Genomic DNA, 14,247 nt, shown 5'->3' with positions numbered 1-14,247 from the left:
AGAAGGTTTCTACTTACAGTTCTGGCTTGTGTGGATGGAATTTGGACGCTACAGTCTGCAACTTGCGACTATTGCAGCGAGACCGCTGAAGATGACGGGACATGGAGGGGCAGAAAGGAGGGGGAGGGGGAGGGGCACCTTGAATGGTGGGGCAGAAAGTGCGTCCCAGGCTCGGATTCCCTGTTGTCCAGGCATTAGCAATGGAGAATTATGCCAATTTTCTAGAATGGGGCGAGCAAGACAGAAACGCCTCGCCAGTTGCAGCAAAAAACGCCGTTTATTCCCTCGTAGAATTCCTTCACTCACCGGTTCGTTTCTACTAGTGCATGTTCCGTACGTATCCGTAAAATCGTATTGAACTGCACTGCACCACCACCATCCCCTAAGCGTAAAACCACAACACTAACACTGGAAGCCATGCTGCGGCGACAAGGTCACGGTTGCCATGGCGTTTTCCCCCGCCCCCACGTACAACCCAAACACCATCTGCCCCGCATTTGCCTTGTACCTGTCGGGAAACTGTGCGCCTCGAACATTTGTCCGGAAAGGGCTAAAACGTTGAACCAGGGAGTGTCTATCCATTATCCATCCCCTCAGTTTCCCAAGACGGTTCAAGACGGCAGAAGCAGTGCCCGTCGTAAGTAGTTCTCAAGCCAAATCTACTTTTTTTGCGAAGGGGCCGTCACAAAACCGTTGCATCGATCGTCTTGAAACTGATTGCTAGAGTTTTCCGCTCCAACAAAAATCAAAGGAAATACTCTCTTCCAAAAGCAATGTTGCATGCACAATCACATAAATTCAAACCACATCCAACCGGCTAAAAGCGACCACCCGCAGAGGTTGGCATGCGTGAGGTTGTGTTTCAGTGGCTTGGAAGTCTGTACGGTCATCCCCAGGGTCCGATACCAAGGCGTACTCATAGTACAGACTTTCCAAGTACCAGGACGGATAAAGGAGGCGCCTGTAATCTGTTCACAGCCCCTAGTGACCAACAGCAGAGTACCCGCTGCAAATGTCGTCCACGGATATCTTCCGGCCAAAGTCACGGTTCCAGCCCCGACATGGCTGGCTCCAGGCACCTCGTGCCCATCCATTTCTGCTCTCCAACCCCCAGACTAAGGCGCCACGACTCCACTTACCTTGCACGATGATAATTATTCCTTTTTATTGGCGGAAAATCTCCCCAAGGATTTCTCCGTCCAATGGCTTGATATCCAATTTCCATCATTTTTGACCACTTCCTCCAACGCCAGGCCAGTCTTTCACTCACCGTGAAGCCCGACTCCATCTAGGCTCCTCTGCCCCTTCACAGCGTGGCCGGTCTGATTCGCATCTCCTCGAAGGAGGTCTCCAACCTTGTGCCGCAGAATGTGCTAGCTACTCAACAGTCTCACAACCCACCCCGACTTCACCCGCCGGATACCGGCCATTGATGTCGCCACTATACCGGAACCTAGCCCGGCCCGGTCAGGTAAGAACACGCAGAAATCCTAGTGAAAAAAGAAACCTTTGGTAGGAGGACCAGTGCATTACTACACGACCCTCGAGGTTTAATCAGCTATTCTCATCGCATCTCCTGTGACTAACCACGGATCCTTCTCGGTTGATGACCCTCGGTGCCAGCTCCGGGTCGGCTCCCTAATACACTGCCGCGCAGTCCGCCTGCTCGTCGTCCTTATTAGACAACCACCTATTAACAGCTCAAGACCGATGACGACGAAAAGTCTCTCGTTATGCACCTCAGGCGAGCAAACCCCGAGACTCGGCAGCCAATGACCGGGGCATGGCCAGGCACCTCCTCCGTCTTGCAGCCTGCATATCCCACTCCACGCTAATGTCTGGGCCGGGCCCGACAAGCCTTGCGATGCATGGCAGAACAGCCTCCCAATGACAACCTCGTCTTCATTTATTCTCTCGCGTCGCTTCCATACGCAGGAGATCGAAATAGTTTACCAGCCAGCCATGCGCCCGGCTGCCTCAGCGCAGATCTGGTGGCATCGGTCGGGTCCAATCTGGCTATTGGCACAATCTACATCTGCGCTTTGTGCAGCATCTGTACCTCTCTTTCCCAGCAGATCTTACAACCGGTACAGCGCTACATCTACTAATAGAGATGCATTGTCGCTACCGTCTATTACCGGCCTCCGCAGACCATGGACGTGGGTATCTTGCCGTAGGGACCAGCCCGGGGGATTCGAGAAGAACAAGGGAAGTCCCTTGTTGTCTCGGACGCTGCTCGTCTTGTGACGGCTTATACCCCATGTCTAAGAAAAACCCCGCCATCCATGAGAGTCCCTGGAAAAAAATCCCCGATACCATCAAGCCAAAAGTCTTCTGCACTGGCGAGTGACTTTGACTTTTGACAGACGGAGAAGAAGAAAAAAAGATACTTTGGGTGACATTCTTGAGCATGCCGGTATCCGCCTCGACAATCTGCCATGTTGCACCCAAGGTCGGGGTACATCTGCGTTGTCTGGTGTCCCCTTTGGGTCGCTTAAAGGCTGACTGCAAATTCCTTTTGCAACATCACTTTTTTGGGAACATCAAGTAGTCGTCGTCGGCGATGGATTTCCAGTCTGCCCCTCCACCCCGTTCTCCATGTCTCTTAGCGTCCTGCTGCTCTACAGGTTTCTGATTTCTGATCCACGTCGCCCCCCCTCCCCCAGCCGGGGTGCAAGGGAGCGTCCCAAGGTGGCCCCCCGTACCATAATAGTGTAGTCCGCTAGCTTCTCCGGTCTTGGCCTCGAGTCAACACGATGTTCGATAGTTCGGGCCAATGTCCACACGAGCAGTCCCTCGCGACACGTCAAATATTTATTTCCAGACTCATTCCACCCCACGCAGGCGACGCCCTGCAGGCCTATTAGCTCATGAAAAACTTACCTCGGTGTCTCTGGCGCTCTCGTATAAATATACCTGCTGCCGCTTCCCGCTTCTCATCCTGTTGCTTCACCCCTCACCACCTCTCCACCCCTCTCTTACCTGCCCATCTGCTGCTCCGGTCTGCTCCTTTGCCAGCACCTCACCACTACTTCTTCTCTGCCCTTCACACAAGCTCCTCACAGCCCATCATGACTGCCTCCAACGGAAACGGCCGTGCCGCCCCTCGCCGGCCTCTCCCCGTCGGCATCTACGCCCCCACCATGACCTTCTTCGACCCCGAGACCGAAGATATCGATGTCCCTACCATCAAGAAGCACGCTGAGCGCCTGGCCAAGGCCGGTCTTGCCGGTCTGGTCGTCATGGGCTCCAACGGCGAGGCTGTCCACTGCACACGCGAGGAGAAGATTGCCGTCACCAAGGCCACTCGTGAGGCCCTTGATGCCGCTGGTTTCGAGAGCACCCCCGTCATGATTGGCGCCACTGAGAGCAGTGTCCGTGGCACCATTGAGCTTTCCAAGGCCGCCTACGCCGCCGGCGCGGACTACTCCCTCATTCTCCCCCCTTCCTACTACCGCGCCCAGGTTGACGAGGCCACCATCTACGACTACTTCGTCGCCGTCGCTGACGAGAGCCCTATCCCCCTCGTCCTCTACAACTACCCCGGCGCCGTCTCCGGCATCGACATGGACAGCGACCTGCTCATCAAGCTCGCCCAGCACCCCAACATTATCGGTACCAAGTTCACCTGCGGCAACACTGGCAAGCTGACCCGTGTGGCCCTTGCCACTGACGCCAAGACCCCCTGGTCTGAGGGCTCCGGCTACATGGCCTTCGGCGGCATGTGCGACTTCACTGCCCAGACCCTGGCCAGCGGTGGTAGCGGTATCATCGCCGGTGGCGCCAACGTCATGCCCAAGGTCTGCGTCAAGGTCTGGGACCTCTACGCTGCTGGCAAGCGCGACGAGGCCATCGAGCTTCAGAAGAAGCTCTCCCGCGGTGACTGGTTCCTGACCAAGGCCGCCATCGCCGGTACCAAGGGTGCCATCCAGAGCTACTTCGGCTACGGAGGATACCCCAGACGCCCTCTGAGACGTCTTGAGCAGGCCAGGACCACCTCCATTGAGGAGGGTATCCGTGAGGTCATGGAGATTGAGAAGTCGCTCTAAATCGCGACGTCTCGTTTTTCCTCGCTCAAAAATTTCTTGTCATGATTTCACGCACACACAAATATAGCATGCATACGACCACGCACACACACACACACATACAAAAAACAGTCATGTGCGGGCGACACCAGCCCGGCATGGCGAGTTTGGTGGGGCACAGAGAGCCACCGATCACGGCCGTGGGGGTCCCGGCTGCGATCTCGGGACAATATCCGGGGCGATTATAACCCGAGTTCAATGATCCAACCCCTCCCCCCACCAGAGCCTCCTCTTCCCTACCTACCTAGTCCCTTACTACTACCCCTGGTTTCTGTTTGATGCGAGGGGAGAAAAAAGAGAAAGAAAATTGAAGCCACCGGGGTCGGCATCGTGTTGATGAGGTTCGAAACAAGGGGGCTTATGCCGATAATGAACTGGGATGCAGGCGGATTGCATTTTTAAACCGGGAGTGGCTTATCTAGCGGGAGTCTTTTTTTTTTTTTTTCGCTGCATGTTGCACAACAGAAAAAAACTCCTTGTCAAATAGTGAGAAAGAGGGATCTAGCCAAACACCCACACCGGAGCTAGGCCGGTGTACCTGATACCTAGCATCCTAAGAGACATCTATAATAGAAACTTTTTGATTAAAAAAAAAAGTTATTAAAAAAACTGACTGACTGAAGAAATTCATTATCATTGTTTGTTTCCATGTTGGACTCATTCACACGTTTTGTTCTATCCTTCCGTCTAAAGAATCTCTACGCCCCTCTCTCTCCCCCTCAACCCCACCTTGCACTGGCTCCATGCAAAAAAAAAAAGAAGCTCGCTCGCTTCTATACGCCCCGAACTGCATACATGACCACACAACAAAAGACAGAAAAAGAAAGAAAGACCCGTCTAGACCTTGGCCTTTCTGGGATCCAACGAGGAAATGTCGGAGCTCGTCGCCTTGCCGTCCAAAATGTACTCGGACATCAGCTTGCCCGTTGCGGGGCCGTTCTGGATTCCCCAGCAGGTGTGCCCAGACGCGAGCCACAGGCCAGGGACGGAGGTGGGACCGATGAGCGGGCCGTAGTCGACCTGGGGCAGGTAGCAGGCCTGCTTGGCCTTGACGGGCGCGGCGGCCAGCGCGGGGCTGACCGTCGCGATGTAGGATATGATGTCGTCGCAGTTGGCCTCGTCCACCTGGACTTTGTCTGCGGTGTCCGGCAGCGGCACGTTCTTGTCCGGCTCGCCTGTTTGTTTGGGGGGGTTTAGGTCAGCACAAGTGTTCACGGGGTAGCACGGTGGCGGGGGTTGGGATTGTAAAAGGACGCACCGCATGCGTAGACCTCGCCTCCCGGCCGGGCATAGATCTCCGGGTCAACAACCCTCTTGTGTCTCCTCTTCTGCCCCTTGCTAGCCCGGTGCTCAGGGACGAAGTCGGAAGGGAGCTCGATACTCGTAAACACAGCGTACGGGCTGACGTGAGCTTCGTACACAACGCTGTGAGCCCGCAGACCAGTGACCTTGGAGGCCGGGAGCAGCCTTCCGGTCCAGGGCCCGGCAGACACCAAGACATCCGTGACATCCTCGATCGTCTTCGTCTCGCCCGACTCTCGATCCAGGTACTCGACGCTCTGCACGCCTGCGCTTGTCGAGTTGATCTTTTTCAGCTGCGAGTTGGTGCGCACTTGGACGCCTTTCTCCTGCGCCAACGCCGCCATCGACGTCGTAAAGTGGAAAGGGTGCACCTGCGCCGTCTCTGTGGCCCCAGGCGTGCCCATCTCGGCATACGAGGTGACGGCGTCGCGGTCAACCCAGTCCAGGTCCTTGGGAAGGACTGATTCCTCGAGCATCGACTCGGCTGCTTCGTCCTGCTTCGGCAGCCTCTCCCATCCCTTTTCCTGCTCGCCCTCGTTGGCGCCGGGCGCGACCGCTTCAGGTTTGACAGTCGCCTGCCGGAGCGACTCGAGTTTCTGTTTCGTCACGCGCGCCTCGAAGCTGCCGCACTGCACCCTCCGGTAACCCCATCTCTTTTCGCCACCATGCTCTGCGGCGAGTTCCCTGTGCAGGCGGTAGGACAGTGGGACGAGGCAGGAAGGGTACGCCCAGAGGGCAAGTAGACCGCCAGCTTTGCCTGATGCACCGGCCGCAATAGAGGACGCCTCGAGGATCGTGATGCTGTGGAGGGAGGGGTTGTATTTCGGGTGTCTGGTGAGGAAGTAGGCAGTTGTGGAACCGATGATGCCACCGCCTAGAATAGCACTGATATCAGCCTGATTGTCGGGAGCAACGAGCGGGAAAACGGCGCGCTAGAAACATACCGACAATGACGATGTTTCGCTTCGCTTGGGGATCCATGGCTAGCAGTTGAGGGCGGTCCAATGCCTCTAGAAGGGCTCTGTCGCGTTGTTGCAAATCTGACTGTGCTTTCTTGGACTTGGACTTGGATTTGGATTTGGCCTTCTTGATGGCCGGCATTTCGTCACCGCGGGGCCGCACGGGTGAGGTGTGGTTCCGGGCGGGGTAGGTCGCTATCGATAAACGGTGACAAGAGCCGGGGGGTGGCTCGCGCACACACAATAGGGACGGCCGGGTCGCCCCCGAAAAGTGGGTGCAGCTGCTGGCCTGACGTGATTGATTGATTGAGGGAGCGGTCGATGACCCTCACACTGAGATGGGGTGAAGGATTGAGCAAACACGATCTCGGGTCCGTAATTGACCCGAGGCCATTGGACAGCTCGGGGAAGCTGGTTTAATTCCAAATCTGGAAATCACCTCGGCGATGGCTCGTCTTAGCGGACCAAGTGATGATCCGCTACTCTGTCTCAGCCCAATTGGAAGCTCCGGATGCTTGCTTAGTAAGTGGATATGGGCGGTGACCCAATGGAGATTGCTGCCGTCCACTTCGGTGGTTTTGTCTCTACTTGGACTCTCGGCCGTCACGGCAGGCCCGGAGTTCAGAGATGAATTCTGTCATACCGTCGAGGTCTGGACTGACGGGACTCGGAGACCGGGACAACGCATTGGGCCGATTGGATCCACTCTCACATGATGGCGAGCCGGATTCACGTTCGTTCGTTTCTGAAGAAACCAAAGCCTTTGATTCCTTTTTTTGCTTAATGTCCGTTGAGACGGGTTTGGTGATCTCCGGGTATCAAAAAAGAGATCTATCAAAAGTTCAACAACATCGCCGTGCCCCAGTTCGCCAATTAGTAATCCGTAACAAGAAACCAACAGCTGTAACGCTACTTGGATCGAAGAAAAGGAGCTCGGATCAGGAATCGGGACCGTACCTCGGTCGATGCAGAGCTACAGGGCCCCTCCCGCATCAATCGCAGCGGGGCCCCACCCTGGACCGCAACCCCGTCACAGGTGCACTCAGCCCAGTTGGACCCTCCCTGGCGTTCGTTGAGGTTACGCAGCAGTTCAGTGGAAGGGCCGGGGGGGGGTCGCAGTGTGGCAGTTGCAAGTGCACGCCCGTGCCCGGGCCCCATTGGAAACCGGATTGAAACTTCGTCCCGGCAGGATGAACGTCCAATGTAGCCACTGATTCATTGTCGTGGCGTGGTGTCGTGCCGGGTTATACATACAAGAGCTTCCCTCCCTTCAACAATCTTCTATCCCCCCTTGGCTCGTTTCCACTTTCTTCACTCTCCCAAACTGATCACAACTTTTTCTGCGTGCACTACCGAGACTGCGAATTCGGCGCACACAGCATTTAAAATCAACAACATCCGATAGCGGGGTAGATTCGAGCAATCGCAAAGTAGAAAAAAAAGCAAATCTCAACATCGAAAAAATGGCGTCAGCAACCAGCTTCTACGACTTTAAGCCCTTGGACAGTACGTTCTAGCCACCCGCGCCTCCCCCTCGCATCATCTTGCATAATCTTCTCTGATTCGCGACGCTGACATATATCCTCCAACAGAGCGCGGCCAAGAGGTCCCTCTCGCCGACTACAAGGGCAAGGTCGTCCTCGTCGTCAACACCGCCTCCAAGTGCGGCTTCACGCCCCAGTACGCCGGCCTCGAGAAGCTCTACAAGGACATCAAGGAGAAGCACGGCGATGACTTTGTCGTCCTCGGCTTCCCCTGCAACCAATTCGGTGGCCAGGAGCCCGGCAACGACGACGACATCCAGAACTTCTGCCAGGTCAACTACGGCGTCTCGTTCCCCATCATGCAGAAGACCGACGTCAACGGCGACAACGCGAACCCCCTGTTCCAGTGGCTCAAGGAGGAGAAGCCCGGCATCATGGGCCTCAAGCGCATCAAGTGGAACTTTGAGAAGTTCCTGATTGGCCGTGACGGAAAGGTCAAGGGCCGCTGGGCTAGCACGACCAAGCCCGAGAGCCTCGAGAAGCCCATTCTCGAAGAGCTGGAGAAGAAATAATGAGACTGTATGATACCTCGGGCGTGAAGCCCTTTAATGATGAGGCACGGCGGCCTCGTGGCCTTGTTCTGGCAGGAAATAGTCAATGAAATAAATCATCAGCGTATAGTGTGCACTTCTGCTTCATATCGACCAAGCGTGTCTGAGTTTTCAAATTGAGTGAGTGTTCGCAAACAGCGGCAGGTCAACAGCATTTGAGGGATGACACACTTGACAGTGTCCCTGTCATGCAGCAGGACGGATGACACGTGCCGGCAACGTCTTTTCGTCTATTTCTGGCCCTGGCAATGCTTACTGCCGGAAGCTTATTTTTTTACTTTCGCGTTGCCGCAGTCAATGTCACCGTTGTCGCTCTCTTCAAGTTCCTATTTTGACCGCAGCGTTCCCCGGACATGTTTTCCGTATATACATATTGAAGCTGTCATGGAACGCGTCTCCCAAAGCATTGTTACACACGTCATGACGTCGAGGGCATCGGATTTGAAAATGGCCTCTTTATAAGACTTTATAGATTGTAAGTTTAAATCTCTTTTTCATGCTTCTCGTGCGCCTCTCCACCTTCTATGATAATATTGATATCTTACTGGCATAACGAGCTTAGTTAGGGTCAGTCAGCATTCTCGATAACCGTTGTTAGACCTGGAAAGATTTCCCAGGGACACAGGTAGCTGTAGAGAGAGGGTTGTCAAGGTATGAACTAATGATATTAAAGCGAACCAGGAGCCAATGGGTACCTGATAGACTCATTGTTCTTCCATCTCGTTATTGCGATATGGTATAAGTATGATGAGCGTACAATAACTTTGCCCGGACCTTGCTATTCAGTTTCACAAGAATGAAAAGAAGGACTGGTCATGATTTCTATCAAGTGGTCGCAAAAGACGTCCCGATATGACGGCAATAGAGGTACCGGCGTTTATGCTCTCACGCCTTATATCTAGAAAGCGGCTTGTATATGTGTCGGCTCCTGGCTGATGCTTTGCCCTCCGCCCATTTGAAATCTACATTGGTGCCGATTAGGCCGCCCTATCAAGCGGTCACGAGGTCAATGCTCCTGCTATGGGTTAAGACGTCTGGTTTAATTCACTTTGAGCCAGCCAGGTTAGCCTGTCTAAGTCTGACCCCAGCATCTGGTTTTGTTTATCCGTTCCTAATAGGTTCATGTCAGCCAGGCCCCTCGCGTTCGAGCAAAGTCAATTGTTGAGAAATCTTCACATTCTGTCTTTTGAGAAGTAAAATGAAGATATGTGTGGTGAAGTGACAGTTGGAATGGCAAGAAGCTAGGGTTGACTCGCCAATGAGTTGATCGGTGGAAATCGAGCAGGCTTATTGAGTGAGTTCGACGTCATGACATGACGACCTGGTTTATATTAGTCTGAACATATCGCTGGTATTCGAACGTAACAAACGAGGAGATCTAAAAATACACGACATGTTCGACTCGTTCTCGGAAACTTGGAATCTCGTTGAACAAACCGATTTGTACTCTGGAGAAGAAATACATTGTCCACTGCGCTGCGCACAACGGCATGGAACAATAAAAGCTCGATTTTTCATTGATTAATTCCCACGCTCAAAGAAAGTTTACAGAGATACTGACAGCTGAAGCCATTGAAATTGAGATGCAGCAGTGTATTTAAAAGTAAGAGAGACTGTGTAGGAGCAAACAATAGGCTCTTTTTCATACAACGCAACTGCCACAGCCTCTTTGCTCTGTCCTACAAGTCTTATAGTTCATGTTCCAGTATCTTAGCCAAAAATAAGCTAAAATATCACAAGTATGAGGCCATATACCCCCAGCTCCAGTATGTCATGACTCAGGCTCAGTCCTAGACATGCCGTTGCCGACATCATATCTGCCCCGTCCTGCTTCCAGACACCGAACTTGAAGTTCTTTTCCGAGACTGCGGGTTTTATATTTCAACCTGGAAAGGGTGAGAGGCAAGTACGATGATCTCCTCTGCCTGTCTTGTCGTCGTTGTCTTTTCGCATCTCTCTCAGATCTTTCCTCGAATCTCAGTCTTGTCAGATAGGACACAGTATCGTCACCGTCTGCATTCCAGATAAATCCAGCGGTAGAAATATTACGGCTGTCGGCCTACCTAAGCTGTCTCTACACTGCCACTGGAACAGCACAATCTCATGGCGCTCTTGGAGCATTCCAACTGAAATGCATTGACTAGATTTATTCATTTAGAAGCTTAGCCGCAGAATATGTTGTAACCGGACCGTCGTTTAGTTATAAATGCTTCTTTTTGAGTCTCGGCAACTTCTGGAGCATCAGGTTGTCTAAGGTTTTGTATACGGTTAACAAGAGATCGTAACAAGCATCTCAAAGGTCTCAAAAAGCGCATATCAACTTCTTGTATGTCTCTGTGGATTTCACCGGCGACCTTGCGAGTTGATTTACAGATAAATGTAAAAGTTTGGAGTTGTAACCAGGTGTCCAAGCACACCATTGTTGCATATTCACAGCCGTCCACAAGTTTCTGTTTTGTTTAATTTGTAAGCCTTTACACAGAATACCTCTCCGAAAATTCCTATTCTCAGTGCAGGTGTCATTAGCAGTCGAACCTCGTCAACTTAGTCAAAGAGAGATGCCGCAGTATGGGACATGAATGGAGAGCGCAACTGAACAGCCATAAACGACCGCCGAAAGCCAGATCATGATCTTTACTCACCCGTACCAACCCCTGACTTTCATATCAACTCTGTTTTCAATCTGTGGCCTCAACGTCATGGGACAATCAAGTTGAGGCTAGGACATCATGCAAACTCCTTACGACGATCCCTATGTATTATTGACCACTTTTATACATGTATGACTGAAAGCCCTCAAACCGCTTTGAAATTGTTGATGGTTCTCGTGATAATCCATCGTAACATGAAAGCAAGCTAAAGTTGCATCAACTTGCGCTCGCCAACACAATATCAAGACATGACAAACCTCCCGCCCAGCAACAGAACAAGAACTAGTGAAACCAACAACTTAACAAACAAGAAATCAAGAAACGCATAAACAAGCTAGACACACCCACAAGTCCCGTCAAACACAAACCAGCAAGTCGCCACTGCCTCGAAGCAAACCAGAAAATGCACCAATCCCACATAAACCCATACTCACAACCGGTCAAACCAACACTCCAGGAACAGTATCCATCGAATTCTTGGCCGCCCACATGCGTTTATCTGGTAGGAACCCTACCAGACTGCCGGCGTCTCCTCGCCTCCCGAGCGCGGGAAACGGAGTAGCATCACATTCTGGCCAAGACAAGGCACGATATTACCCGCATACCTATAATCCCCAAGACCTGCGTGCAACGAAGATCCAGGATTTGGCTCTTCTGCGGGCCGTAAGTCTGGAGCACGGTTAACCTGGATGACAGACGTGTTCTCCCGTGTCTGCAGAACTTACTGCGGGTTGGATTTGGTCATGGTTACGAGGGAAAGAAATGCTTGATACTATAGGAGCAGAAGAGATGGTGTGTGAATCAGAAGAAACTGTATAGTCGATCCTTCAGAGCTCAAAGAGCTCTTGGCCATCACATGTCTGGTTTCCAACGTGACATTCGCGACAAACTACGAAATATGCACTCCACGAACCATCTACTGGCATAACTTGGTCCAAGTCTTTAGTAGCATCGATCATGGTCGCACAACTCCCCCCTTTCCAAAGGCCATTGCGCTCTCACGAGGTAAGTATTCGCACAATGCTCGCCTACGGTGTAAGAGGGACCCCCACGGTCATCGTCACACCAGACCGCCTCATCTCATCTTATTCAGCCACGCAAATAGGCAAAACCCGCTCAACGTCCACAAGTTAGGCTTCAACTAGCATCCATACTCGATCCATGTCAGTAGCACCGTGGATTATGCGCAGTTGCAACGACTCCCTTGAGCACCGACGCAGGAGAGTTCGGAGCGATCAAGTAATAGAAAACCAAGGTGGCATGTCGTTCGTGCCCCCGCGACCCAGAATTTCCCTCAAAACATGCCAGCTGGGGGCATTAAGGAGTAGTAGTAGAACTTTTGATGAGCAGGGAAGTCTTAAGAGGAAACATAGATTGAGGAAGAGGCCCGGCTAGCTTGTATAACGCCATTGAAAAAGAGAATTGCGAAGGCGCAATTTTTTTCCCACCCTCTCTCGTATTTCCCAAGTAATATGTGAGAGATTCGGGAGCCCACAAACAGGCACATAGCCGCCGACTTGGCTCGCAGTTTATGGAACCTACGGTATGTGAGGTAGCAGCAGCGGGACCTCGCGCAAAGTCTTGGCCCGCCCCGTGCTTTTTTTTTTTTTTTTTCTTTTCTGTCTTGACCCTCTCTCTTTCTTCATCAAACATTCTGCTACTTTCTTCAAGTCCCCCCCATGTGAACCTACAATGTAGCCAAGACTTCTGACTTGCACGGCATCGACCGCATCTGCCGCTTCATTTGCGACTATGGCCACCCCATCATCAACATAAGGAAGTGAATTGTGATCCTGCGTCGGACTGTGACGCAGCACCACACCCCCACCACGAACTGAGAAAGGGAGTTCTGGCTTCAGACATCGAGATGTTAGCCAAGGTCTAGAATCTCTCTTCCACCAAATGAAGACACCCAGATGAAGGTGGCCACTGGCGTTGGTTCATTGCGAAGGCGCAGGGTCGTTCGATCCTGCTGATCAACGATATCGTAGACCTCATGCGATGGGTCTCGATCGCGTCAGAGACCGAGAATCCCACCGTCTTGAGCAAAGTTGGAGCAGCAGATCTCGACTGTCAGCGGCCAGAGGGGGAGGGATTAGGACCCTTCAATTTCGCTCATTGGGTCGAAGCAGAAGACACGCCGGGTAGGGTTGCATGCATGCTCGCTCCATACAGAGTCAACGCCGGCTTTGAAAAGCTGCCAAGCGAGAGGGAGAGAGAGAGAGAGAGAGGAAGCACTACAACTGGTAGAGAGAGGAGGTCATGGCTCGACCGGAAGAAGCGCAAAAGCCATTCCTTTCTGGAGGTCCCGGATCTCTCCTAACGAACTGCTTAACAAACAGCAAGCACAATACGTGGGTAGATAGGTACATGATGACAGTCCCCTGGCTCTACTGAACACCCCTGTGCCGATGCGGGCCTGCGGCAGCCGGCTGGGAACTTTTGTGGAAGCCAAGCGGGGGTCAGACCGCACTTGAGAATGCCCCCGCATGTATAGTTCAACGCCGAATCGGGCAAAGAGCTCGAGCAGTAGGTGCTGGACCTGGCATCCCGTGCCTGACGTACCCGTGGTGTTGCTTTTAGGCGTAGGATGGGAAGGGCGGCGGCAACGAGACGATGGTTTTGGCGCAAACATTCCTCACAAGAGGAAACGCACTCGCTCGGAGTATTTCCCCCATTGATAAACGGATTACAGCCACGATCATCACTTCGACGACGACTGAAACGCCACATTGAGGAGCAGATGGTGAAGAGTATCAAGGGGTACGCAGGTTACAAATCCGCACAGCATGTTGAACCCCTGATCTGAACGAAGTCGAGTCGGCAACTCGCCAAGAAAGGGACTCAAGATAGCGTGCCGCCTAGCCTCAACTCCAAGACAAGAGGCTACATGGGAAAGGGTAGTGTACAACGTTTGCTAGAGACGAAAAATGCGGGGAAACAGCCACGGAACCGCATGAAAGCGCGTCCGGCTCTTTCGCCGTCAACGGGCGAGGTCAATGTAAAATCACAAGCGTGCGAGACTGCCGCTCGATCGACTGGGTGTATTTGCGGAGAAAGACGCTTGTGACATTGGCATTAGCAAATTGACGGTTCATTTTTAGTCATGGCGTCTTGTCAGCGTCCTTTCCGTCGGTATCGTAGACTAACTT

At 52.7% G+C, this 14,247-nt stretch overlaps 3 protein-coding genes across 3 annotated transcripts; 2 read left to right on the top strand and 1 right to left on the bottom strand.

The window, feature by feature from the left end:
* Nucleotides 1-3,071: 3,071 nt before the first annotated feature.
* On the top strand, nt 3,072-4,049 carry CTRU02_201848 (dihydrodipicolinate synthetase family protein; the record flags this gene model as incomplete). Its single annotated transcript, XM_036725203.1, has 1 exon — nt 3,072-4,049. One exon carries the CDS (start codon nt 3,072-3,074, stop codon nt 4,047-4,049), a length of 978 nt encoding a protein of 325 aa, XP_036582881.1.
* An 876-nt stretch (nt 4,050-4,925) lies between these two features.
* On the bottom strand, nt 4,926-6,491 carry CTRU02_201847 (FAD dependent oxidoreductase; the record flags this gene model as incomplete). Its single annotated transcript, XM_036725202.1, has 3 exons — nt 4,926-5,263; nt 5,347-6,285; nt 6,335-6,491. The coding sequence occupies 3 exons, from the start codon at nt 6,489-6,491 to the stop codon at nt 4,926-4,928; spliced, it is 1,434 nt and encodes a 477-aa protein (XP_036582880.1).
* Nucleotides 6,492-7,812: 1,321 nt separating this feature from the next.
* Nucleotides 7,813-8,405, top strand: CTRU02_201846 (glutathione peroxidase; the record flags this gene model as incomplete). Its single annotated transcript, XM_036725201.1, has 2 exons — nt 7,813-7,855; nt 7,942-8,405. The coding sequence occupies 2 exons, from the start codon at nt 7,813-7,815 to the stop codon at nt 8,403-8,405; spliced, it is 507 nt and encodes a 168-aa protein (XP_036582879.1).
* Between the last annotated feature and the right edge of the window lie 5,842 nt (nt 8,406-14,247).

The sequence above is a fragment of the Colletotrichum truncatum genome (genome assembly GCF_014235925.2).
Source record: "Colletotrichum truncatum strain CMES1059 chromosome Unknown Contig_0001, whole genome shotgun sequence".
Taxonomy (NCBI): domain Eukaryota; kingdom Fungi; phylum Ascomycota; class Sordariomycetes; order Glomerellales; family Glomerellaceae; genus Colletotrichum; species Colletotrichum truncatum.
The sequence above is the reverse complement of the archived record's forward strand: the minus strand, read 5'-3'. Positions and strand labels throughout refer to the sequence as shown.